The 26,441-nt window shown below is 33.4% G+C and overlaps 2 protein-coding genes and 1 long non-coding RNA gene across 3 annotated transcripts; 1 reads left to right on the forward strand and 2 right to left on the reverse strand.

Annotated features, from left to right (window-relative positions):
* Positions 1–624: 624 nt before the first annotated feature.
* Positions 625–927, reverse strand: LOC124435639. The gene is made up of 2 exons (XR_006945115.1): positions 897–927; positions 625–754 (listed from the first exon to the last, which is right to left on the reverse strand). It is a non-coding gene; the product is annotated as an uncharacterized LOC124435639 (long non-coding RNA).
* A 12,043-nt stretch (positions 928–12,970) lies between these two features.
* On the forward strand, positions 12,971–15,501 carry LOC124435244 (G2/M phase-specific E3 ubiquitin-protein ligase-like). The gene is made up of 6 exons (XM_046985184.1): positions 12,971–13,377; positions 13,477–13,862; positions 13,997–14,217; positions 14,339–14,536; positions 14,791–14,980; positions 15,104–15,501. The coding sequence occupies exons 1-6, from the start codon at positions 12,971–12,973 to the stop codon at positions 15,409–15,411; spliced, it is 1,710 nt and encodes a 569-aa protein (XP_046841140.1). The 3' UTR covers positions 15,412–15,501.
* Positions 15,502–20,423: 4,922 nt separating this feature from the next.
* On the reverse strand, positions 20,424–21,752 carry LOC124435245. The gene is made up of 3 exons (XM_046985185.1): positions 21,706–21,752; positions 20,828–21,180; positions 20,424–20,681 (listed from the first exon to the last, which is right to left on the reverse strand). The coding sequence occupies exons 1-3, from the start codon at positions 21,750–21,752 to the stop codon at positions 20,455–20,457; spliced, it is 627 nt and encodes a 208-aa protein (XP_046841141.1). The 3' UTR covers positions 20,424–20,454.
* Between the last annotated feature and the right edge of the window lie 4,689 nt (positions 21,753–26,441).

A 26,441-nucleotide genomic window follows, 5' to 3' on the forward strand; every position in this document is an offset into this window, starting at 1 on the left:
TGGTTTGGAATTTCTAATGAATATAATTTTACCAATGCACTTGCATCTAATATGTTTGGAAACTTGTAAATATATAGTAAAAGGACAGAAAAGCTCTAATTTCTCTATCCTTAAGCTAATACTTGTATCCACAGCATCTTCGTGTCACGATGGAAAATGTGCGAGAATGCAGAAGTTTCCATTTACCAAAAATATGTACTCAACATTTACTCAACATTAAGACTCCAGGCATTAGTCTCCACGAAAGGTGTTTAGTTTATTTTCTTTCAAAGCCCATTCATCCAGGTGTACACAAGCTATATTGCTCTGAATCTTCATATTCATAATTTGTCTTTTATATCACTGTAACAGAAATTTAAAGTACACTTATTCGATTAATATCGTAATTGACAAGATATTCGTGCGAACGTAGCATAAATTCTAAAAGTTTTTTTTCTTTATACAAGTTTTCTAATAATCGTTTCATTCTGCTTCATTTGTTCATGTCTTATTCCAAGCAGAAGTGTGACACAAAAAACTACTGATACTTAAACCATTTCTATCATAGTTTGCTGTCTTCTTACGCAGTCTTCACACTCTTCATTCTTTCCACAACTTTTTATAGAATACATCATTCCTTTCTTGCGATGACACAGATTACAGTCCAGAATGAGTATTGAGATGAGGACAGTCGAGAGAATGAAGGCAACTAACATCATTCTGGGTGATGTGATGTAGACAAATAATCCGTTATTTAGCACGAGGGGTCGACTTTCTGTAGAAATTTTATGGAAATAAGATCATGAAGCAAATCGTAAAATATGATTATTTTGCAATTGTTCTCAAAAGTTGTACTCGTCTAATTACACACATTACGCTTTTGGCTAATTCTTTCCATCATAATTGAAAATTTTTACCTGGATCTCTGCGTCTGCTACTAGAAGGTGGACTTTATGGACTTTTTGTTCCAGAGATTGCAAGATTTATGTTCTTCAATGGCTTCAAACTTGGTTGAACCATATGGGTTTGTGTTTTGATGTTCTTATTTTTTGTTGCTTTGCAACCAGGCAAGCATTGAGTGAATGGGATAAAGAGATAATCTAAAACAACCTTTGTATATTCACTGTGTAGATGAAAACGAGGTTGTGGATGCTTGCAATAGTCATTACATGTTCTCACATTTGGTGGATTGTATTTTACTTTTGTTGTAAATTCTGTTTCGTTAACTGAAGAAAACAAAAGGAAAAGCGTTTCAAGTTTAGATTTAAGTTTAGATTTTAATCAAATTCAGAAGTCCTTACTTTCGTTTGAAGATATATTCTTGTGTTGATGAAAGTTCAAGGCTGTTAAGTTTGTACTCATGTAACAAGAAGTGTGATTATATACAATATATTTGTAAAATTTTCTGTCGTTTTTTAAATCAAGAACGACAATCTTGACTTCTATCGTCGTATTTGGCTGGGGCCAACAATATGCACATTTAGGAATTTTATCTTTTTCCATGACACATCGTTGAGCTTGAACATAATAGGGCTCCCTGTCCTTGGGAATGTCAGTGAAGTTTTCATTATAAATTGAGACAACTTCTTCTTTGAGGACTGGAACTATAACGGGGACGTATAGAATACGTTGACTATATCATTTCATATGTCACTATATATTTTATCATGGTTAAAGCCTTCGTTTGTTGTCTTACCTAACTCTTTGTTTCCCCCATTCACGTTTTCGCTCATTTCAAAAACGAACAGCATCCATAATACCCATGTATGTTTGAAGTTGTCAAAGATACCTAAGGATGACAAATATTCTTTGCATAAATATCGACCAAAACACCATCATCTAAATGAACTATGTCGTTTGACAAATTCGTCTTCGCAAATAATAGTTTAACAGTGATTTAATATTTATGACTTCTTCATCAATATCTAAAACAAACCAATTGATGTGCTGTTCGTGCTGAGCTCACATAATGTACTGCAGCGACAAATGCACATTGAACACGATTTCAAGCCGACACATACTCTTAATTTATATAGTAAATGTACAGAGATCAAACACGTTTTGACTCGAATTTTTTGAATGATTACAGTAAATTTGATTATTTTTTAAAAAAATTATTTGTTAGTTTTAGTCAACAAGTTACCGCTCCCCTTGCCCTGAATATGTCTGTTGTTGCAATCACCATGGATAAACAGTTAAATAGACGTTTGACTGTAGTACTGTAGTTAAAGCAAGTTTTACTTGAGACTAGGTTAACGCATCTTTACTATTTTATAAATGCTCTGCTCACCCATAATGTCTGTTCTCATGTCAGCTGATTTCTTATAGCTATGTCTTTCTAATTCACTGCTTAGCTGTTCTTTTGTATGTGATGAATTCTGATAATGCACATGCTTTCATTAGGGAAGCATTTTATACTTTCTAAGTTTCTAAATATGTTACAATGATAATTGTTGGTTAACCGCAATTATCATATAAGAATTATGTGGTAATTGTAACAAACGGTTAATATACTTTATTTCAAGTGCGTAAAATTACTTTGAGACAGCGAAGATGATTAATCAAAACTCAACATTTAAAACTGTTTTATAGTTGTGAATATCTTAAATTAATAACAGTCTTGATAAGTTGAGCTATTTCTTAAATGCTTGCAGCCAACAAACCGGTTATCGTGACTACAGTACGCTAGTTTAAGCTAGTTTTGGCAGAGCTGTGATTTTGTATATGATTCGTACGATGTGTTTTTTTTCTGAAACACAGAAATATATGATGTAGAATAAAATTGTTATTAAGGAATGTGTTAGTTTGCTTTGAGATTGAGGAAGTAATTTTCTATTGCTAACATCTCTATGCTCTCAAAGTATTACAGTCAGTCGAGGTCGTTCGATGAATAAATGTTTAGATTTGAAGTTTTAATGTCGATTTAATTTCATCGATGTTGTAGGTAAAATATATCTTAAAAATTTAATGTCAAGCACGTAGAGATTTTCAGCGAATTACGCAATGTGTTGACATAAAACGTGTTGAATTAATCTCTTGTACAAAATTCATCGAATGTACAAACATCGATTGTGTTAACCATAAAGTCACTTATTACATGTGAAATTGATAAGTTTTAACTCATTGGATTGTTCTTCTACTTTTCCCTCATTTCTTATTAGTTGTATTTCTAAATAAATTGTTTGATAAATTTTTTCCTGTTTCTTTCGACTTTGTTACGGAAATGTAACACTTGACTTAAACTTTTCCTAACTACTCTGGCAATTGTTATATGACTTTTATATTACGTTTATAATTTGCATGCTAATTAGTTGCCTTGATTTTTTTGCCAAATGCCATGCGCATAATGTATACTACCCACGTATATTTGATGTTTTCAAGGACATCTAAATAAGACAAAAAGTCTTGCATTAAAGAAATATATATCCATCAAAACACAAGAATTAAAATTGATGTCATTTGACAAAGTCGTCGCTATCAACGAAATTAGTTGATGCTGTAATATTTATTTAAGTAGTACATGAAACGAGTTTTTGGAGAGTGCGTACACGTAAATATTTACATTGTTAATAATATCGCTCAATTAAACGATCCTACGTCGGCACATTATATTTTGACGTAAACATTACTGAATTATCAATCTATCATGTTATTGTGGTCACGAGCTTTAATATTGCTCTCATTAACGTATTTGTCACGGTGAACGACAATTTAAGTAGTTGCAAATTAGTTAGTTACTATATAAAAAACAACTCGTCTGTTTTTGGAAATAAGTAATAAGTAATTCAGGCAGCTCATTGCTCTCAAAATATTGCAAAGTCAGCTTTGAACGCAATTCAATTCCAATGATGTTGTAGGGAAATCACATTTCAGAAATCTATTACTGTGTATATAGCCTGTATGAGAAGAGTTTAAAGTGACTGCACAATATTGCAAAGTCAGATTTGAATTGAGGCAATTGCATGAGTTCCAATGACGTTTTAGGGAAATTACATTTTTTGTACAAAACAAAGACTTTATTGTGGTCACGAACTTTAATTTTGCTGTGATTAACATATTTGTCATGGTGAACGACAATTTAAGTAGTTCTTAAGAACTGTAGAAAACTGAAATGAAGATAGTTATAAAATTATGCTGCAGTTTGCCGAAATGCATCGTGTCATTTTAATTTTATGTAATATCCTCATTTTGGTGTTCAACTGTTCTTTGAAGAACTACTCAATTGTCAATCACCACGACAAATACGCTAATCACAGCAATAATTCTTAAATTGAAGACAAAAGACAGCAAAGCAAAGCATTTGAGCTCTTGCAAACGACAAAGTGACAATCTATTAACTGTTAAGCGGTAGCCTAGCCATCTCAAGAGTTGCATGGTCATGCTCTGTAAGTTTTTTAACACGATTTCATTGTTGGTTTCCTAATGGATATTGTTTTTACAGTGAACAAATACCAAAATACGTACATAGCTGTGAAGGACTTGTTACGGTTAACCGTTATAAACGAGACCCAAAAGTTAACGTCAATGTCGTTAATTCTTTCATGCTATCTTTTGGGTCTTGCTCTGTCAGTTGTTCGGTGTTGATTTATTTACAACTTATTCAATATATACAACGTATTAAATATACAACGTATAAATAATGCCTTGAAAACGTGCTATATGAAGTCATCTTCAGAGTCAAAATGAATGTATAATCGCTTTCATAAATATATATTTCCTAGGTGAAAGTGTGTCAAAAAGCGCTCAAATACTGGCAAATCGCATCGACAAAATATCTATAACAAATTCAACTAAAACATACAAATGAATGTAGTATGAAAGTAAAATACCTTTTCAGCATTTAAATCCATCAAATGGTTGCCCAAAGTCCACACAAATACAAGGAAAAATAAACGCAAATATCAATGTATTGAAGAAATTGTGTTGTTTCTCATTTGTTGAACAGAAAGTAGTCGTATGTCACTCGTACGTACTCGTATGTTAGTCGTATGTACTTGTATGTACTCGTATGTCACTCGTGTGGTGTTTTAGTCACGATCAGGTTTCAACTGGTTCTTTTGACTTTACTAAATTTACTTTTCTAATTTAATTGGACGTTCTTTGTTATAATAGTCAGCCTAATCCATAAACTTATCACTGAAAAGGAAAGCTCTTGAAATGATGATCTGCCAACTGACTTGATCATTCCTTTGGTCTTAATATTCTGGTTTACGAGGAAAAAGGCTTTTAAAACCTTCTTCAGTGGATGCCCACAAGATGATCAAGATGAGCAAAAGTTGCTAGAATATGCAACAACAAAACTTGTCCATTTTACTGCTCTCAGAACACGTCAACTTTCATCACATTCAATAATAATCATGAATTCCAGTTTAATATCAATAAAGAAAATTTAATTTAATTAAAAATATCTAGTATAAATGTTGATTTGGCAGAAATAGTGCAAATGTTATACAGCTTTTAGAATATTATCCAATTATTAGAATATTACGATCACAGTTTCTGCTAAAACAATTCATACACTTTAATAGCGTTGCGTGGAGTGTCATGAGTTGTACGTCATTCATCTTGTCGCACAACACAATGTTCAGCCATTTCTTGTTTTCACCGCCGTCGGAAGCTCTAAGTAAGAATGGGGGTCTGAAAATTCAAATATCTTAGAGTCTCGAAATATCCTTCCACTAAAATTAACCGCACCATTAAATTAGCCACCTTTTTAAAATTGAAATAGCTCGGGCAGCTTATTATTTCGAGACTCTACGGTATGTGACTTTTTCCTAGAAGATTTGGGAAAAGCTGGGGCTTGTTAAATTTTCACAACAATTTTGAAAATTACTGAAAGGGGTTGCAGCCTGCCCAAACCCCACAGCTTCCGATGGGCCTGGTTTCAGATGCTTTATTCATTCATGTCTTCCTTTTAGCAGAAATGTGACACAAAACTACTGATACTTAAACCATTTCTATCATAGTCTGCTGTCTTCTTACGCAGTCTTTACACTCTTCATTCTTTCCACAACTCTTTATCGAATACATTATTCCTTTCTTACGATGACACAGATTACAGTCCAGAATGAGTATTGAGATAAGGACAGTCGAGAGAATGAAGGCAACTAACATCAATTTAGGTGATGTGATGTAAACAAATAACCCTTTATTTAGCACCTGGGGTCGACTTTCTGTAGAGAAATTTTATGGAAATGAGATCATGAAGCAAATCGTAAAACATGATTATTTTGCAATTTTTCTCAAAAGTTGTTAACATCTAATTACACACAGTACGCTTTTTGGTTAAATTTTTCAATCATAATTGAAAATTTTTTACCTGGATCACTGCGTGTGCTATTAGAACTTGGACTTTTATAGACTTTTGTATTCCAAAAATTGCACGATGAGTGATTCCTGACAACTTCATCTTGGGTTGAACCATCTAGTATTTCTGTTTTGACAATTTTCATTTTCTCTGTTGCTTTGCAACCAGGCAAGCATTGAGTGAATGAGATAAAGAGATAATTTAAAACAGCGTTTTTATATTCACTGTGCAGATGAAAACGAGGTTGTGGATGCTTGCAATAGTCATTACATGTTCTCACGTTTGGTGGATTGTATTTTACTTTTGTTGTAAATTCTGTGTCGTTAACTGTAAACACAAAAGGAAAAGCGTTTCAAATTTAGATCTCAGTTTAAATTATAATTAAATACAGAAGTCCTTACTTTCGTTTGAAGATAGAGTCTTGTGTAGATTAAAGTTCAAAGCTTCTAAGTTGCTTTCCCAATAACAAGAAGTGTGATTATATACAATATATTTATAAAATTTTGTGTAGTTTTTTAAATCAGGAACGACAATCTCGACTTCTATCAATGTCATAGGTTGGGGCCAACATAATGAACAATTAAGAATTTTATCTTTATCGATGACACATCGTTGAACTTTAACATAATAGGGCTCCCTGTCCTTGGGAATGTCAGTGAAATTTTCATTATAAATTGAGACAACTTCTTGCTTGAGGACTATAATTATAGGAAATGAATATTAATGTTAACTCATTTTCATCATGATTCAAATCATTATTTGTTTTTGTACCTGGTTTATTGTTAGTATTCTTAATCTCTGTTTTACTATGCACATTCTTGCTCATGAACACCACACATATTATACATGTATATTTGAATCTGATAAAGACACCTAAAGAAGACAAAGATTGTTTTTCAGAAAATTCATTATTTAATGCTCATTATTACACACGTGAACTGCTCATTTTATGAAGCATTTATTTTATCATGAAAAAATAAAAGGGGTGTTGGGTTATGGTGTATTGTTTCAGTTAATCACTCAATTATATTATTAACAAAATAAATTCATTAATCGTAGAATTATGTCATCAAACAAATTTGTCAACACTAATGAAAGTATCTTTAACTGTCTTATTTATAAGAAATTCATTAAATAATTTTCTTGAAGACTAAATTGATGCATTTCCTCCATCATTAATAAACATGCATTGCTCACCCATTTCTTCTGTTTTTACAAGCTGATTTCTCAAAGATATCTTGTACAATGTCAGGTGTATTGTCTCTCTTATAATTCACAACTCAGCTTCGCTTTTATAAATGATGAGTTCTAAAAAGTCTTTTTATACTCTCTAATTTCAATAGCATGGTTTTATAAACCTCAAAAATTTAAGATTTTAACCACAATTGAGATGGAAATTAGTCTTCAAAGACATCCTATATTTTGATAAGTACTATGAATATATTTGAACGGAATGTCATTCATATGTAATCATTATGTAGGTACTCTCATTTAATTGTTTATTTACTATACAATCAATGTTTATTCATCCCTGAACCATTGAAGATGACTCATCAAATCTCTGTAATCAACCAGTTTTATATTGAAGTATTTTATGTCGTTATTAATTTATAAACTGGCACTTGAAATGTTAAGATTTCTTACTCTTAAACCATTGTTTGCTTCACTTAATTAAGTTACTGTAAAATTCAAATCATAAAGAAGAATCTGAAAGCGTGGGCCCATAGCATAATTATTCTCTCATTATTGTCTCATATTCTGCACTATGGTCAGGCTGGCCTATCCTCTCAACTTGCTTAAAAAGTAAATATTTACACTGTTAATCATGTCTCTCAATTAAACGATCCTACGTCGGCACATTATATTTTGACGTAAACATTACTGAATTATCAATTTATCATGTTTTGTGAGTAATATGTAATGGGAAGAATTTACAAATATAATGAATTGTCGAAATGCCAAGTTACATAGCTATTTAATTGAGATGTAATTGTTGATTTGCTGCTGGCAAATTTCGGGGTAAATTTTTCTTTTTGATTGTTTTTATATAGCCGGGCAACAAAGATGTGTCAAATTGTTTACGTGGCTATATTTTTAAAATAGGCGGAGCAAACACGCATTGTAGCGCTTGTTGTAGATTTTGATAATTTCTGTTTGTCATGGGTTATGGTGTGCTACGTTGGCTATATATCCATTTAACTATTTGCGTGTTACAAAATTTTAAAGGTACATTTATATCATTGTTGTCATTACTACAGCTAAATACGATTGGATATGTATTTTTTTTTGACAATATTGCATTCTTTATTCATAAGATGAACTCCATGATTTGTTCGAGAACATAAAATTATTTGATAGCTATATAGAATTGCAAATTAGTTAGTTACTATAAAAAAAACAACTCGTCTGTTTTTGGAAATAAGTTATAAGTAATTCAGGCAGCTCATTGCTCTCAAATTATTGCAAAGGCAGCTTTGACGCACTTCAATTCCAATGATGTTGTAGGGAAATCACATTTAAGAAATCTATTACTGTGTATATAGCCTGTACGGGAAGAGTTTGAAGTCACTGCACAATATTGCAAAGTCAGATTTGAATTGAGGCAATTGCATGAGTTCCAATGACGTTTTAGGGAAATTACATTTTTTTATAAAACAAAGACTTTATTGTGGTCACGAACTTTAATATTGCTGTGATTAACGTATTTGTCGTGGTGAACGACAATTTAAGTAGTTCTTAAGAACTGTAGAAAACTGAAATGAAGATAGTTATAAAATTATGGTGCAGTTTGCCGAAATGCATCGTGTCATTTTAATTTTATGTAATATCCTCATTTTGGTGTTCAACTGTTCTTTGAAGAACTACTCAATTGTCAATCACCTTGACAAATACGCTAATCAAAGCAAGAATTAAAATCTTTTCTTAAATTGAAGACAAAAGACAGCAAAGCAAAGCATTTGAGCTTTTGCAAACGACAAAGTGACAATCTATTAACTGTTAAGCGGTAGCCTAGCCATCTCAAGAGTTGCATGGTCATGCTCTGTAAGTTTTTTAACACGATATCATTGTTGGTTTCCTGATGGATATTGTTTTTACAGTAAACAAACACCAAAATACGTACATAGCTGTGAAGGACTTACTGCGGTTAACCGGTTATAAACGCGACCCAAAAGTTAACGTCAATGTCGTTAATTCTTTTATGCTATCTCTTGGGTCTTGCTCTGTCAGTTGTTCGGTGTTGATTTATTTACAATTTATGCAATATATGCAATCAAATACTACATATTAGCATCGTTTTGTAATATGATAATTAGTTATTATAACATCGATGTACGCCGGTGGTAAAAATGCCCTTTTCAAAATACATTACTGAAATTTTATAACATTTTAAAATTTAAAATTTTTACTGTGGTCTGCTTGATTTCCATTGGAATGACTGATTTTGATAAGACATTAAGTAATGCTTGAAAACTACGCTTTAACTTTGCTCTTATAAAATCGATTCATGTGAATGTACAATGTACTTGCATTAATCTACTGCGGATTTCAGTCAGTAAGTAATCAATGACCCCGATGATTTTATCAAACGTCATGTGCAAGTTCTAGAAAGTCGGGAAAGAGAGTTTGCTTTTTGTACAAATATATTAATACAATGAAAATGAGAAAATTTTGAAAGGCGGGCTGGGTTAAATAGCATCAGCAAAAGTATGCATCATCTTGTGGTTTTATGACACAAACATGGCTTTGACCGTCCGTGGGGTATTTTCTTCAATATTCATCGACGACTTCTAGTTACACTATAATTGTTGCTATTGTCTTTTCCGGTGGTTTTTTATGATGACTTGTCAAAAATGTTTGCTTTTCAGTAATTGTCATATTTATTAATATCATATGTTGTTTTTACTTTAAAAGTTGGTGTTTACATTTGCAATTTCTGGTATTGCACCAAGTACGATCTTTAAGTAAACTTTTCCAGCGGTAAAATAAAAGGAAACTTAAAGTGACCAACTAAAGGCACAGAGCGCTTGTATTGAATGATTCCTTCTCTGCCGCAGTGTCAATTACGCTTTGACTTAGTGACTCGTATCAATCAGCACAGTCAATTTTTTTAGCAGTATTGGGTAATCTTTTGAAAAGATTCACCTATATTTGCTTGTTAGTTTGAACAAAATTAAATATTTGACATTGTTCAATGAAAACCACACACGGAGAAATAATAAAAAATAACCATAGCATAGCTAATTAGTATCCAATTTGTTTGTGGTTCAACACAGCAAGTTTTTTTTTTAGTTGTTGACATCATTTCATCAACATGTAATGATCAATTCATTTAAAAAACAATCCATGAATCCTGGAGAAGCCTGATATGATTTTCCCCGTCTACTGTATAAAGCCTCGTGAAATTAACCTCGATTTAGTTTCAATCGTGACTTTATCCAATTTTATCAGCAATGAGCCGTTTGAATAACTGATTTCACTAAAGGAACACATTTACATTTCTTGTTATTAATCCTCATAAAATACAATACGTTTGTCTATTTGGCAAAACAAATCATGTCCTTTATTGCTTATATAAAGCTATATTATATGCAACATAATGTAAAGTTAAATTTCAGCTTTAGAGATGTTCATTTATCTCTGCAAATTTGCATTTTTATACTGGAAAAATACTTCAACTGGGTTTGTCATATTAGGTAGAAATATTATTGTTCATTTAAACGACAATTTTAAAAAATATACTTGTTTCATATGGTATACCGCTTATATCATCATTTATACTGAAGTGATGTGCATCCTTGTTAGATTATAAACATAATTTACACTTTCCCACTGTTGAAAGTCTATACTTTTGACCGGATAATGAGGATTTCAACTAGATTGTGATGCATGAATGACGAATGTATGATTGTGGCGTGCCAAATGTCCTCATTATGTGTCCGGTATGTAAATGCGCATACGAAATTAACGTTTATTTACGCAATCTTGGAGCAAGTTGTAGCTATTCGTCAAAAAGCAAACTGCTTAGCCTTTGATAACCACTTCTCGAAATGAATGTCAGTTTAGCATTTTTTTGAAACGCCATGGTGCGATACTACGCATTCTTAAAACTAGTTTTATTTGCCATGTTTACTAACAATTTTTCTCAGAAACTTTGTGTTAGGTTTTGTGATGTAGCCATCTATCTTCTTTAGTATATATTGACTTACACGAACAATAGAGATATCAAAGATAACTATTTCGATCACATTTAATGTTTAACGTCAATGTCTATGGTCAACGATCTATCTTATAATGGTGAAACTACTTCTATTTATACAAGATATTAAGTATGGATATATTTGTTTCTTTACTAAGTATGGTTAATTTACAATCAACGGAAAGCTATTAGGAACTATAAAAAATATTGTGATTATTGCACATAAGTATCTCTTAAAATAATCATTTAGTTAGTTACACTTGACTTAATTATTTACTTATTACAGGAAGAATATGAGAGCATATCTCAACACTTTGCACTATCCTTGGATACCTAGTTTAATACGTGAAAGCAGGACCGTCTACAGAACAGTAAATTGGGGAGGGGAGGATACTCATGTATTCAGTTGTTCCCGATTGTAACGTTTTAGTGACGGCAATTTGCCTTAAAACAAGCATTAATTTTTTTTAATTCACTTTGGCTAGAAAGTGCTTTTCACTATTTTTTTTTCATTCCTAAAATATAATCTCCTGCAATATAAAAACTTCAGCTTACTATCCATTTAAAAAGCAACGAAAGGTTTATTGATTACTATAACACATGCAAATAATGAATAATACGCGACATAATTAATAATTCTTAACTTGCTTGTGGTTATCATTTGTTGTGATTGGCGAATTAAGATACTTTCCTAAGTCATTTTTCACTGATCAATTCAGTCAAAATACTGTGTAGCTCTTCAGGAAAATCTCTGAATTGAGACAGTTAAACGACTTTTGTGACCTTCAATGCGAGACATACGGTGGCCCGTATCTGCAATTCACAAATTAATTTGTCAATGCACAAACATTCCCTTAAATTCAAAAACAATATATTTGATACAAAAATAATGTGCTGAATGCAAAATGATTTTGTTTGCGATGCAAAACACGAACAATGCAAAGCAAATTTGATCGCAATGCAAAACAAATTTGATCGCAATGCAAAAACAAATTTGATCGCAATGCAAAAACAAAGTTACCGCAACCCAGAATTTTGCACTGTACTGTGGGCGGCAGTATGTCGAATATTTAATAGAGTGGGACAGTGTAGATTAGATTTCTTTCGAAAATATCTGCGTTGGTTTGTAATGTTTTGCTGCTTTTGTGGACATGGAATGGAGACGTCGTTTTTCTTTTGCCCGAATTGCGGAAAGAAAAAATCCAATGGGACCTCTGAGCCTTCAAGCAGCTCTGTTAAATCACCTTGTGTGACTCACTCGACTGGGAACTCCCCCACTTCGTCGAACAAGTTTGTCTACTTTCATGAAGAACAAGGAGGCTGAACGACGGTCGCATTTTGAGCCCAAGAGGAAAAAGTCACGCTCTGCAACATCACGAAAAAATACTGATGTTTTTATAACAGTAGGTTTAATGGAATACGACCACGATGATTCATATACGCCAAGACGGGTTTTTGGTAAAACATGACTTGATCATACACCGGACATGGTGTATGATCAAGTTCTTAAAAGATCTTTGACCAAATGGGCTAACTATGATAGAACATTTTGCCCTGATAGAGGTTACGTATATGTTTACCCAGATGGTCAATTGGCACGAACAATTCCTGGTGGGGACGAAGAATTCGTGATGGGCAAGTACAAAGAAGAACTTGGGAAAGCGTACTCAAGAATAAGTTTGTACCTTTGCCCTGTAGCACCAAAACAGAAAGTGAGAGCGAATGATGTACTCATCACTGATCTACTTACCGAAAACGACGATTTGGACCTCAATAGTGAATTACAAGAAGAAGTGCCAGAAAATTGTAATGGAAATTTGGCAGTATCTCCAGAATCCAGTGGAAATGGGTCTGGGGAAGCTGCTGCAACATCCTATGCTTTGACGGACTTTTTGTAAGTGTAACATGTAATATGACTAAGTGTTTTCTACTTTATTGTGTATAAAGCAATCACTGTTGGTTGTATTAAATCTATGAAATCTTTTGTTATTAGACCAGTTGGAGTTGATGAGAATGCTGCTGTGCAACAGGCCATACGTAATAGCTTGTCTATGCATGTCGATGTGGAAGATGCAGTTGGTGATGCTATCACTGACCCTGAAATTCTCACAAGTGATGGTTTCTTGAATGCAGTTAAAGAGCATGCAGCAAACAAAATTCAAGGAGACCCTCGAAACATTGTTGTTAGCCGATTAAGCATATGGCGAACTGCGCTACCATATTTTAGAAGGAAAGGCTTCCTTAGTTCTGCTGGCATTTTGAAAGTATCATTTGCTACATTTGAAGAGGAGGAAGATGCCGTAGATCAAGGTGGCCCAAGAAGAGAATTCTTCCATCTACTTCTTGGAGCTATTGCACGAGACAGTGGAATAATGTGTAGTAAGTTATGAATTAAAGTTCTTGACTTGGAAATGTTGTGTACTAAATTTCAAGTTTTGATTTCATTTCAGTCTGTAGCCTGGTTGTAGAGTGTGCCACTTTATTTTTATTGGCTAAATATAAATTTTCTGTAGGCATGCCAACAGGTTGTGTAATTCGCTGCAATGTTGGAGCCTTGAATCAAGGAACATTTTTGGCTGATGGACACATGTTGGCTACACTTGTTGTGCAAGGTGGAGAATTGCCACGAATATTTAGCAAATCTGTTTGCCAATATATTGAGGCAGGGTTTGGCAGCTGTACACCAGATATAGACGAGCTACCTGACAAGAACATTAGAGATTCTCTTTTAAAGGTATCAAATGTTCGACATCACATGGCAGAAACCAATTTGCCAATTTTTATTGACACTTAAATTCTTTGAAACTTAATTTTTTAAACAATTTTGGCAACAATTGTTTTCATTATTACTATAGCTGAAAGCTGCAAAGGATCAAGGGGGTGTTGATTCTTTTTTGGCTGAGAGTGAGTGGAGATATGACATTGATGGATTGTCCCAAACCCTCCTAATTAAAGATAAGCTGATGTTCATTGAGGAGGTCACCAAATACTTCATCATCATAAAATGCAAACCAATGCTTGATCAGCTCATTGAAGGCCTCAATTATTATGATGTATGTGGTGTCGTATATTTAATTCAAAGTTTAGTTTAATTTTATTTTATTTGCCTGCCTCCATAATAGTGTTATAGTAGTAGCACTTTGGGGGTATTATGTAAAACAAAGCAAAACAGAGAAACTAATGCTAGTCATGTATTATTGGTTAATACATTGAATAATATACACAGCAGATATTAGCACTGAATATTGCAATAGTATTAATTATTGATTTCTATATACTATAAGTAAAATGCCTTTCCTATTCAAAGGTTTTGCAACTGGTCCGTGCTAATAAAGGAATGGCAAACTATTTATTCCAGTGCAATCCAGAGGAAAAGATGGATGGCAGCAAGCTGATAAAAATCATGAAACCTAATTTTTCTCCAATTGCTCACCATCGTAGAGAACCACAAGAAATAATAATGGCTAAATTTATCGCCTTCATCAAGTCCATGGAAGGTGAGTGACAATGTGATCTGTCCCAGATCGAAGCATCTGCTTTTGCAATGGCAGATTTAATAAGTGTCTTTTTCTGTATATTTCTGTGTCATATGATATGTATTACATATTACTATTTAATAGATGGAAGTTTGCTGGGAAACTTACATGATGAAGGAATCGAGTTGACAGAAGAAGAGGAGCGCTTTGCTTCTGAAGCAACTCCTAAGCATATTCTTCTATTTGCAACTGGTGCAACCAACATACCTACTATTGGCTTTGTACCTAAACCAACAATCACATTTGTTCATGATGATGGCAAGATGATACCATCAGCTCAGACCTGTTCCAACTCATTGCATTTGTATGTGAACAAGAAGACACTAGATTGTAGCCTGGCCCATTGCTTGCTGACAGCTTTAATGAATGGAGGAATATTTAGTAAATTGTGAGGAAGAATAACAATGTGTCCCTTTTTTGGGGATTTAGTTAAACTTTTGCAGAGTTATGTTACAGACATTATTTACAAATGGTGTGCCAAAAAAAAAAATTAAAAAAAAAATTTAAATTCAAAAATTTTTTTTTTCAAAAAATTTAAATTCAGCTTTGGGCAATTCCACGTAAGATATGGTACATTTCCAATGCTCTTCTCCAATGTGTTGGTTGAGACATACCAAGTTCATTTCCAATGGTGCAATAATATTCTTGAATAACATTTTCTTCCATGTACTCATGACAATATTGAGACATATCTTGAAATTGAGCATCAGTCACTTGCTTTGCATAATTTTGTGCACCATTGCATTCAGGGAGAAAGTAAAGTTCATCTGGTCTTCCAGCAACTGTGTCAAACCTTGACTTACGGATGTAGTGGGAGTTCCAATTACGCTTGACGCTTGTTAGATCTTCTTGTAATAAATTGGCAAAGCAATACCACAAACATTCCTTGTCTAGATCACTTGATGTATTTAAATGCCCTGTCTCAATCATATCTTTAAAACAATTCATCCACCAGTTCGAGCGATTTTTTCGTAGAAATGCCCACCAAGATTCAATCCGCTGGTTTGACTGAGAGGAACCATACCGATGAGCATTGATACCTGCCATCTCATCATCCCCACTAGTTCTAAAATAAGCTTGCATTGCTGCCATTATGACATTTTCAGTCCCATTGTCTGTTCTCAACAATGGGGCATCCACCATACTTCTTAACAGCATCCAGGAAGTGTTGACTTGTAACAGCAGGATTGTTATTTGTTTTGCATACTTTAAGCCATAAAACTTTTCGGCTATATCCATCTATGCATCCATGCACTGGGAAGCCATATGGCTTAAGTTTGTCATAGCCATCAACATGCCAAGCATAATTGGGACCTGGGTTGTGGTAAGTTCTTCGCCTAAGGGTTTTGCCCTGCCTTTCCCTCACGCCATCAGGATCCAACTCATTAACAAAAACCCTGATCGTTTCCCTGGGCACTTGGTAACCTTCCCGTTGCAAGGTATGCCACACAGAGCGATAACCAGCTGAAGAACCTGGTCCATCAAGCTCGTGCTGTATTCGTTGTCGAATTAGACTTAAATCATACTCCTTGTTCCTTCGACGAAGACCAAGAGATCTTAGCTTGGTATTAAGTGTTCGTAAGGAGATGTTAATGCCGTGAAACTTGCCAAGGAATTGCATAATCTTCTCGTATGCAAAGCCTTCTCTGAAATAATGCGCGATTAGTTCGTCACACGTATCGTCTCCTCCAGGGATTTGTTCCTCCGCGTTTCGAAAGCCTTGTAAGTGATTTCCGCAAAATGGGCAATATTGGAATGTGACCTGAATATTTTGACCGCAAAATGGACAATACACTCCTGGTGAAATTCAGCAAAACATTACAAACCAACGCAGATATTTTCGAAAGAAATCTAATATACACTGTCCCACTCTATTAAATATTCGACATATTGCCGCCCACAGTACAGTGCAAAATTCTGGGTTGCGGTAACTTTGTTTTTGCATTGCGATCAAATTTGTTTTTGCATTGCGATCAAATTTGTTTTGCATTGCGATCAAATTTGTTTTGCATTGTTCGTGTTTTGCATCGCAAACAAAATCATTTTGCATTCAGCACATTATTTTTGTATCAAATATATTGTTTTTGAATTTAAGGGAATGTTTGTGCATTGACAAATTATTTTGTGAATTGCAGATACGGGCCACCGTAGAGACAGGTCAAGTGAGTTTGACGTTTTTTACAACGTTTTAAAAATGCAACAAAGTTAAATTTGTTTGATTATTCGGCGTCATTCTTGTGTGTCATTTATTAATTCATTGAGGCAGAAACGGTCCATTCCTTTGCTTTATTTTTGAATTGCAAAGAATTTAAAAACCGTCCGCCATATACACATTTTGCACGTGTAATACTTTGGTAATCAGCATATAAATTAGCAATGATTTAGCTACTGATCTATTTATTTAATAACCAACCTTTTATATAAAATTTAAATCAACTTCAATGAAACTCAATATAACTATCTTTTAAACATATAATTAAATAATTTATGAAGGAAAATATGATATTTATAAATTATAACTCAAAAGAGAAAGGAGAAGATAGTTATTATTCTTATGAAATAATTTTCTGCTGCGCAATAGCTAATATTTTTTAAGAAGGGCCAGTATTTTCCCATTGGTCCCAGGGACCTACTCTGGCTTCGTGACGCACGCCACTGATACGCTGGACATAAGACGGAATATCGGCTACGTTAATTGCGGTGCAAGTAACAAACGTTTTATCCTACAAAAATAACAATTTTCTTGCCACTACCTTTGCAAATAAAATGTTGTTTGTTCCCTAAAACACTTGAATTGATTTGGTCATTATTGCATTTGGTTCAGTTATTATCCAAGATTTTATGTATTTACTCTTTGTACTTAAAGTAGTCTATTCATGCTTGAGTTAGTCCACAATCAAAGAAAATAAAACGCGGTTATATAAACACATTTTCGTGCATGAAAGGTAACCAAAGTTTCAACTGGTTCTTTTGACTTTACTAAATTTACTTTTCAAATCTAATTGGACGTTCTTTCTTATAATAATCAGCCTAATCCATAAACTTATCACTGAAAAGGAAAGCTCTTGAAATGATGATCTGCCAACTGACTTGATCATTCCTTTGGTCTTAATATTCTGGTTTACGAGGAAAAAAGGCTTTAAAAATGCTTCTTCAGTGGATGCCCACAAGATGAGCAAAAAGTTGCTAGAATATGCAACAACAAAACTTGCCCATTTTACTGCTCTCAAAACACGTCAACTTTCATCACATTCACTAATAATCATGAATTCCATATATTGGCTTATGTTAGAGTTACTGCAAAGTAATGATCATTTACTATTGCATCACATCAGAGCTCCGCCCTAGTGTGAGATAATTTTTGTCGGGTTTTTTTTGTAAGATTTTAAATTCATGTGCTCCAATTTTATTGTTTTAAAAAAGTATTCGCTGAAGAAATCTTTACATTTATCAATATATAAACTGGCGATAATTTTACAATAACTATAGTTCTGACTCACCCATTGCTTTTCTTTTTCAAATATGAGCTAGCGAACGATTTCTCGCAATAATTTCGATTTTCTTTGGTTTGCTATTTTTTGACAGTCTTCAGCTGTTCTTGTATATGCAGTCGAGTACAAAGTGTGAATGAATTTTCCAAGCGTCGGTTCTATTTATTTGCTCTACATTTTACTACCTGGAATCTTCCAGTTTGTTCGAAAGGAGTGAAAGCTATTCCTTTCCTCTGAGATACGCTGTCAGGATAAGGACGAGGTGCTTTTATGTGTTAACCGCAAGACAGTTTCGACGGAAATTTTCATAATAATGTTTTTGAAAGCATTCAGTCTAAAACATAAAATCTTTTCAAAAAACGTGCGTGGCTACCTGAATTTTTTCATTACGAAAATATACTATTCACTCAAGCTTCATTCACAGTATGTTCATGTAATTTGTTACATTTTTGTTTTTTTAAATAGTGGTTGGTGGTATAGTGGTTAGTGGTGTAGTACCTGGTGTTATTACTATGGTGAAAGGCATTGTGTGCATGTATGAAAAGAAATCTGTCTATGCAAATATCTTTATTTTATTTTAAAACCCTTTCATTCTTAACTTGTAATCACGTGAAAATGCCGTGGCAAGTCAAGTAAAATTGACCATTAGCTCTAAATAGTCTTTTAAAAGACGGTTCGTTTAGTTGTGATCATACATTATTTTATGATGTAGCTACTGATCTGTTTTTCATTGGATTCGATAATTATGTTAAAATCTTGGAGTACATATGTTTGGTGTACAACATTATATCATACATTATCATACATGATATGCGCTAGGCAAGTTAATTGAGGTTATCTTTAGTAACGTTTTAGTTAGTATTGTGACGTTAACTAAACAATGAAAATGGTTGCTTATGTGCATGTAATTATTTATCATAACAGTTCGGTTTCGCATTGTGGTTTTACTATTGTGGTCAGTTTCGAATTATTTTTTGCTTAGTAACGTGAATGTGAACTAAAAACTAGAGTTTTTCATCCACAATATCGAAAATGTGATTGTTAAATGAAAGCGATTTAGCTTGATGTTTTGCAAATAAGTTTGAAGAATTCTCTATGCAAACAATCCAGGTTCAAAACATTTTACTTAAATCTTTAACTAGCTTTGGAGTAATTCCTCAGTCAATGATACCTGAAACTAAATTACTTTTTAAGGGAAATTTATGGGGGTAATGTGACGGGGCGGATTTAGGGTGATGGGCGAAGCGGCGGCGCCCCCCCTCCTTTGCTGGAAAAGTACCCAACAAGTTGAATAATATAATAAAAACTGACAGGCCAGTTACAGTTTTCAAACTAATTCAAAGTGTTCGGCCCCCTTTTTCATAATCTCTTGGAATTCATGAAACATTTTATATGGTTGATTCAAATTACGGATTTAAACTTTGCGTTATTTGCATATATTCATATTTTTGCCCTAAAATCATTACGGTGTTTTTCATCTGTGATTATTTCAAAAATAATCGGACAAAAAAGCTCTAATTTCTCTATCCTTAAGCTAATACTTGTATCCACAGCATCTTCGTGTCACGATGGAAAGTGTGCGAGAATGCAGAAGTTCCCATTTACCAAAAATATGTACTCAACATTTACTCAACATTAAGACTCCAGGCATTAGTCTCCACGAAAGGTGTTTAGTTTATTTTCTTTCAAAGCCCATTCATCCAGGTGTACACAAGCTATATTGCTCTGAATCTTCATATTTATAATTTGTCTTTTATATCACTGTAACAGAAATTTAAAGTACACTTATTCGATTAATATCGTAATTGACAAGATATTCGTGCGAACGTAGCATAAATTCTAAAAGTTTTTTTCTTTATACAAGTTTTCTAATAATCGTTTCATTGTGCTTCATTTGTTCATGTCTTATTCCAAGCAGAAATGTGAAGGAAAAACTACTGATACTTAAACCATTTCTATCATAGTCTGCTGTCTTCTTACGCAGTCTTCACACTCTTCATTCTTTCCACAACTTTTTATAGAATACATCATTCCTTTCTTACGATGACACAGAGTACAGTCCAGAATGAGTATTGAGATGAGGGCAGTTAAGAGAATGAAGGCAACTAACATCATTCTGGGTGATGTGATGTAGACAACTAATCCGTTATTTAGCACGAGGGGTCGACTTTCTGTAGAGAAATTTTATGGAAATAAGATCATGAAGCAAATCGTAAAATATGATTATTTTGCAATTTTTCTCAAAAGTTGTGCACATCTAACTACACACAAAACGCTTTTTTTTAAATTCTTTCAATCATAATTGAAAACTTTTTACCTGGATCACTGCGTCTGCTACGATAAGGTAGACTTTTATGGACTTTTTTGTTCCAGAGATTGCAAGATTTATGTTCATTAATGACTTCGAACAGGGTTGAATCATCTAGGGTTTGTGTTTTGATGTTCGTTGTGTTTTTTGTTGCTTTGCAACCAGGCAAGCATTGAGTGAATGGTATAAAGAGATAATTTAAAGGAACCTTTATATATTCACTGTGCAGATGAAAACGAGGTTGTGGATGCTTGCAATAGTCATTACATGTTCTCACGTTTGGTGGATTGTATTTTACTTTTGTTGTAAATTCTGTTTCGTTAACTGAAGAAATCAAAAGGAAAAGCGTTTCAAGTTTAGATCTCAGTTTAGATTTTAATCAAATTCAGAAGTCCTTACTTTCTTTTGAAGATAGATTCTTGTGTTGATGAAAGTTCAAGGCTGTTAAGTTTGTACTCATGTAACAAGAAGTGTGATTATATACAATATATTTGTAAAATTTTCTGTCGTTTTTTAAATCAAGAACGACAATCTCGACTTCTATCGTCGTATTTGGCTGGGGCCAACAATATGCACATTTAGGAATTTTATCTTTTTCCATGACACATCGTTGAACTTTAACATAATATGGCTCCCTGTCCTTGGGAATGTCAGTGAAGTTTTCATTATAAATTGAAACAACTTCTTCTTTGAGGACTGGAACTATAACGGGGACGTATAGAATACGTTGCCTATATCATTTCATATGTCACTTTATATTTTATTATGGTTAAAGCCTTCGTTTGTTGTCTTACCTAACTCATTGTTTCCCCCATTCACGTTTTCGCTCATTTCAAAAGCGAACAGCATCCATAATACCCCTGTATGTTTGAAGTTGTCAAAGATACCTAAGGATGACAAATATTCTTTGCATAAATATCGACCGAAACACCATCATCTAAATGAACTATGTCGTTTGACAAATTTGTCTTCGCAAATTATAGTTTAACGGTGATTTAATATTCATGACTTCTTCATCAATATCTTAAACAAACGAATTGATGTGCTGTTCGTGCTGAGCTTACATAATGTACTGCAGCGACAAATGCACATTGAAGACGATTTCGAGCCGACACATCCTCTTAATTTACATAGTAAATGTACAGAAATCAAACATGTTTTGATTCGAATTGTTTGAATGATTACAGTAAATTTGATTATTTTTTAAAAAAATTATTTGTTAGTTTTAGTCAACAAGTTACCGCTCCCCTTGCCCTCAATATGTCTGTTGTTGCAATCACCATAGATAAACAGTTAAATAGACGTTTGACTGTAGTACTGTAGTTAAAGAAAGTTTTACTTGAGACTAGGTTAACGCATCTTTATTTTTTATAAATGCTCTGCTCACCCATAATGTCTGTTCTCATGTCAGCTGATTTCTTATAGCTATATCTTTCTAATTCACTGCTTAGCTGTTTTTTGTATGTGATGAATTCTGATAATGCACATGCTTTGATTAGGGAAGCATTTTATACTTCCTAAGATTCTAATTATGTTACAATGATAAATGTTGGTTAACCGCAATTATCATATAAGAATTATGTGGTAATTGTAACAAACGGTAAATATACTTTATTTAAAGTGTGTAAAATTACTTTGAGTCATCGAAGATGATTAATCAAAACTCAACATTTAAAACTGTTTTATAGTTGTGAATATCTTAAATTAATAACAGTCTTGATAAGTTGAGCTATTTCTTAAATGCTTGCAGCCAACAAACCGGTTATCGTGACTACAGTACGCTGGTTTAAGCTAGTTTTGACGGAGCTGTGACTTTGTACATTATTCGTACGATGTGTTTTTTTCTGAAACACAGAAATATATGATGTAGAATAAAATTGTTATTAAGGAATGTGTTAGTTTGCTTTGAGATTGAGGAATTAATTTTCTATTGCTAACATCTCTATGTTCTCAAAGTACTACAGTCAGTCGAGGTCGTTCGATAAATAAATGTTTAGATTTGAAGTTTTAATGTCGAATGTTGAAGTTTTCATCGATGTTGTAGGTAAAATATATCTTAAAAATTTAATGTCAAGCACGTAGAGATTTTCAGCGAATTACGCAATGTGTTAACATAAAATGTGTTAAATTAATCTCTTGTGAAAAATTCATCGAATGTACAAACATCAAGTGTGTTAACCATAAAGTCACTTATTACAGGTGAAATTGATAAGTTTTAACTCATTGGATTGTTCTTCTACTTTTCCTCATTTCTTATTAGTTGTATTTCTAATATAATAAATTGTTGGATAAATTTTTCCTGTTTCTTTCGACTTTGTTACGGAAATGTAACACTTGACTTAAACTTTTCCTAACTACTCTGGCAATTGTTATATGACTTTTATATTACGTTTATAATTCGCATCCTAATTAGTTGCCTTGATTTTTTGCCAAATGCCATGCGCATAATGTATACTACCCACGTATATTTGATGTTTTCAAGGACATCTAAATAAGACAAAAAGTCTTGCATTAAAGAAATATATATCCATCAAAACACAAGAATTAAAATTGATGTGATTTGACAAAGTCGTCGCTATCAACGAAATTAGTTGATGCTGTAATATTTATTTAAGTAGTACATGAAACGAGTTTTTGGAGAGTGCGTAAACGTAATTAATATTCTCCACGGAGGCAATAATGCAATTAAAAATAGTTAGGAAAAACACGGCAATTTTATGACCTGTGACATAAGTGGTACGTTGCAAGCTGACGATTTCAAGCTTGTCAATTGTTTATACATCATCGGCTGCCTAGAAATCACTCGACGCTTCTTTTACAATCAATTTATCCAAATATTTTCCTTGATTCACAGCTGTATGCAATGTTTGTCATCACGTGTGCGATAGTCATTGATATCGCGTGTCTTCCACGTATGTATTGGTCTTAACAGGCTAATATTTTCACAATGTCGGCAAGTTTCACCATAAAAATGACAGGTCACTAACACAAAACAGTAATAAAGTAAATGGTTTAACCCCTGGAGTATCGTAACATGTTTGTGGATGAAGATCGTCCAGGTTACTAGAGTCCTGACAAGGACTGTTGGTATTGATGTAGACTGACGTTTCGACAACCTTAGCGGTAGTCATCTTCAGAGTCATCTTAACTCTGACTGACGTCAGCTTTTTATAATAAGCATGACAGACGTAGCTATGATTTTTCGAGAAGGCTTTTGAGTTTTCCAATTTTTACAATTATACTTCATCATATAGCGAGGAGGGAAACGTATGAAATTTTTTGCAGACATTTTATCAGTGAATTTTTCACTCTTACTGAATTTTACATTGTTACATAATTTGTAGTACATTGCTATTTGCGATTAAATGTACTGAAACTAACCAATAACAGTTGAGTGACATTTCTTGCTCCATGATGACATGTGCTACGTGCAACTGTTAAATTGTTAATTACTTATATTACTAACTCGTCGCCCGTGCTGACTCATCATCTCTGTTGACGGCACATCACTTCCGCCGAATCAAAAAATAGTTTGCATCATCTATGTAAATTTATTTCATAGATAATTACTTCAGAATATTTAATCAACATTTCGTAATGATTATTTACAGTAATCGAGAACAGTGTTCAAGAGTTGGTCTATGCAGTTTGTCGTCAAAGTTACATTTGTCCTGCATAACATTTGGGAAGTTAATGCCAGGAGGGTTTGCTTCAGTTGTGAAGGTAACTTTTTATTACATGAATCGTTTAAATAGACGGTAATTTATTCATGTGAAAGAAATTTTGTACGTGATTTGGAAATGCTTTATATACGCTTAGGTACATAATAAATTGGACGGCTATCTCTATGCGAACAAAAGAATTTATTTGAATCAGACAAGTGTTCTGTTAAATCGCAAAATTGCTCGAGAAGAGAAGTTCCTTTCTAGATTGAATCATGAAAATATTGTAAGGTAAAAGAAATTTACTATCCAAAATAAATCAAAATTTTATAACATAAGTGTTGAAAGCGAGGCTCAATTTAGACGATACAAATTGCCTAGCTTGTTAAAAGTTATCTTTGTAAAACTATTATAAAAAGTAGATAATCCCTTTTTTCATGAAGCCCATGGATGCTTTTATTCATGATGAGAAAGTTATATTTTAAGAGGAGGCTCTCACTCGTCACGAGAGAATCATAAGAAAGTTACATTGTAAAAGATAACATGTAAAAAACGTATAAACATGTTTAGAGTTGGTTTAAATTCTAAGTCAAAGAGGCAGAAGTATTTTGAACCTTTGCAGTATCCTTGAATGTTCTAGTTTCTTTTATGAGATAAACCAAATATAAAATTCCAAAGAAAAAAACCCCGTATTCAGTCCATGCTTTCCGATACCTTCTTAAGTGTAAGGCACTAGAACGCTGCATGTTAACGTTTCGGTGGAGATTTCAGCCCCTCGCTATCCTACATGGGGATGCAAATACGTAAAAAGCTTCCGCCCATCAGACCCCGAGATCATTTGCGATAGGCCTTTCTCAAGTACGCAGGAAGAGTGTAGAAATACCTTCGCGCATGTGCAGATCCTATCTCGTAAAATATTGAAGTTACGACGAATGTTTGAGAATCACTTATCAGTGTTGAAACAGGTAAGTTTTAATTGATTGGATTGTTCTTCTACTTTTCTTCATTCGTATTTTGTTGTATTCGAAATAAATATTTTAATAACTTTTTTCCTATTTCTTTCAACTTATGTAACGTTACAACGCAACAAATAAAACTATACTTGAAAGGTCAAATTATGCCATGCATATTAGAGTTACATCAATTACTATATGTGTATGCTAAGAAGCAGCCATTAGTGATTTTTGGCCTTCATAAATTTAAGCATGTTCATAATCTTATTCCAAGATTATTTTCCACTCCTAGATGTTTCATGGTTTCATTTCCTATTTTGTTGTTTGAACGTAATATATTATTTCCAAACGTTTAATTCCAAATATTAATGACTCCATCTCTATCAGCGGTTGCGATGCACCATTCATTGCCATCGTCATGCAGAGCAATTGTCGTAACACCTTTTTTGTGAGGAGTTGTTCTGTATGTGAAATAAAATACATTTCTGAGGTAGGGTCGACTTTTGCATTCTTAACTTTTTTTGCGATGTAAGAAAGGTTCAAGTCGTATTAACAACAGCATGCAGAAAATCCTACTCGATACTAAAATTATTTTAAAAATTACTGCCTTTAATTCTGATTTTCGTCGATATGGACGATAGTGTGGCCTAGTCTTTACTCACGAATACACTTTTCAGTATTTTTTCATGCTCTCTATATATATAGGAGTGCATGTCTCAAATTCATCAAAAGTGAAGGAAAGTTAAAACGTAGGGTAATCAAAGCAATTCTTGGGTTGCAAGCTACGTCATAGTCGCCATGTTGGATGATTTTAACAAAGGATTTTCCTTATTTACAATGCTAATTTCATCCACCATCGCCAGCTTTCCATTGTTCTCTTACTCTCAGGAGATAGTTGCAACCCACATATAAGCAAACAGTGACAGCATTTCAATAGAATAATACTGCTGAATTTCATATTAATAATTTTATTGAACTCATTAGCATTCTTTATGCATATGTATTGTA

The sequence above is a fragment of the Xenia sp. Carnegie-2017 genome, unplaced genomic scaffold (assembly GCF_021976095.1).
Source record: "Xenia sp. Carnegie-2017 unplaced genomic scaffold, XeniaSp_v1 HiC_scaffold_14, whole genome shotgun sequence".
In the NCBI taxonomy this organism is placed as follows: domain Eukaryota; kingdom Metazoa; phylum Cnidaria; class Anthozoa; order Malacalcyonacea; family Xeniidae; genus Xenia; species Xenia sp. Carnegie-2017.

What these genes read in the sequence shown, in the direction of transcription:
- LOC124435244 (XM_046985184.1), top strand. Translation starts at nt 12,971, where the DNA reads ATGGTGTATGATCAAGTTCTTAAAAGATCTTTGACCAAATGGGCTAAC. An exon ending in TATGCTTTGACGGACTTTTT is followed by an intron (nt 13,378 to 13,476) that starts GTAAGTGTAACA and finishes TTTTGTTATTAG; the next exon opens with ACCAGTTGGAGTTGATGAGA. An exon ending in AGACAGTGGAATAATGTGTA is followed by an intron (nt 13,863 to 13,996) that starts GTAAGTTATGAA and finishes AATTTTCTGTAG; the next exon opens with GCATGCCAACAGGTTGTGTA.
- LOC124435245 (XM_046985185.1), bottom strand. Translation starts at nt 21,752, where the DNA reads ATGGTGTTTCGGTCGATATTTATGCAAAGAATATTTGTCATCCTTAG. An exon ending in AGAATATTTGTCATCCTTAG is followed by an intron (nt 21,181 to 21,705) that starts GTATCTTTGACA and finishes ATCTAAACTGAG; the next exon opens with ATCTAAACTTGAAACGCTTT. An exon ending in TAGCAGACGCAGTGATCCAG is followed by an intron (nt 20,682 to 20,827) that starts GTAAAAAGTTTT and finishes ATTTCTCTACAG; the next exon opens with AAAGTCGACCCCTCGTGCTA.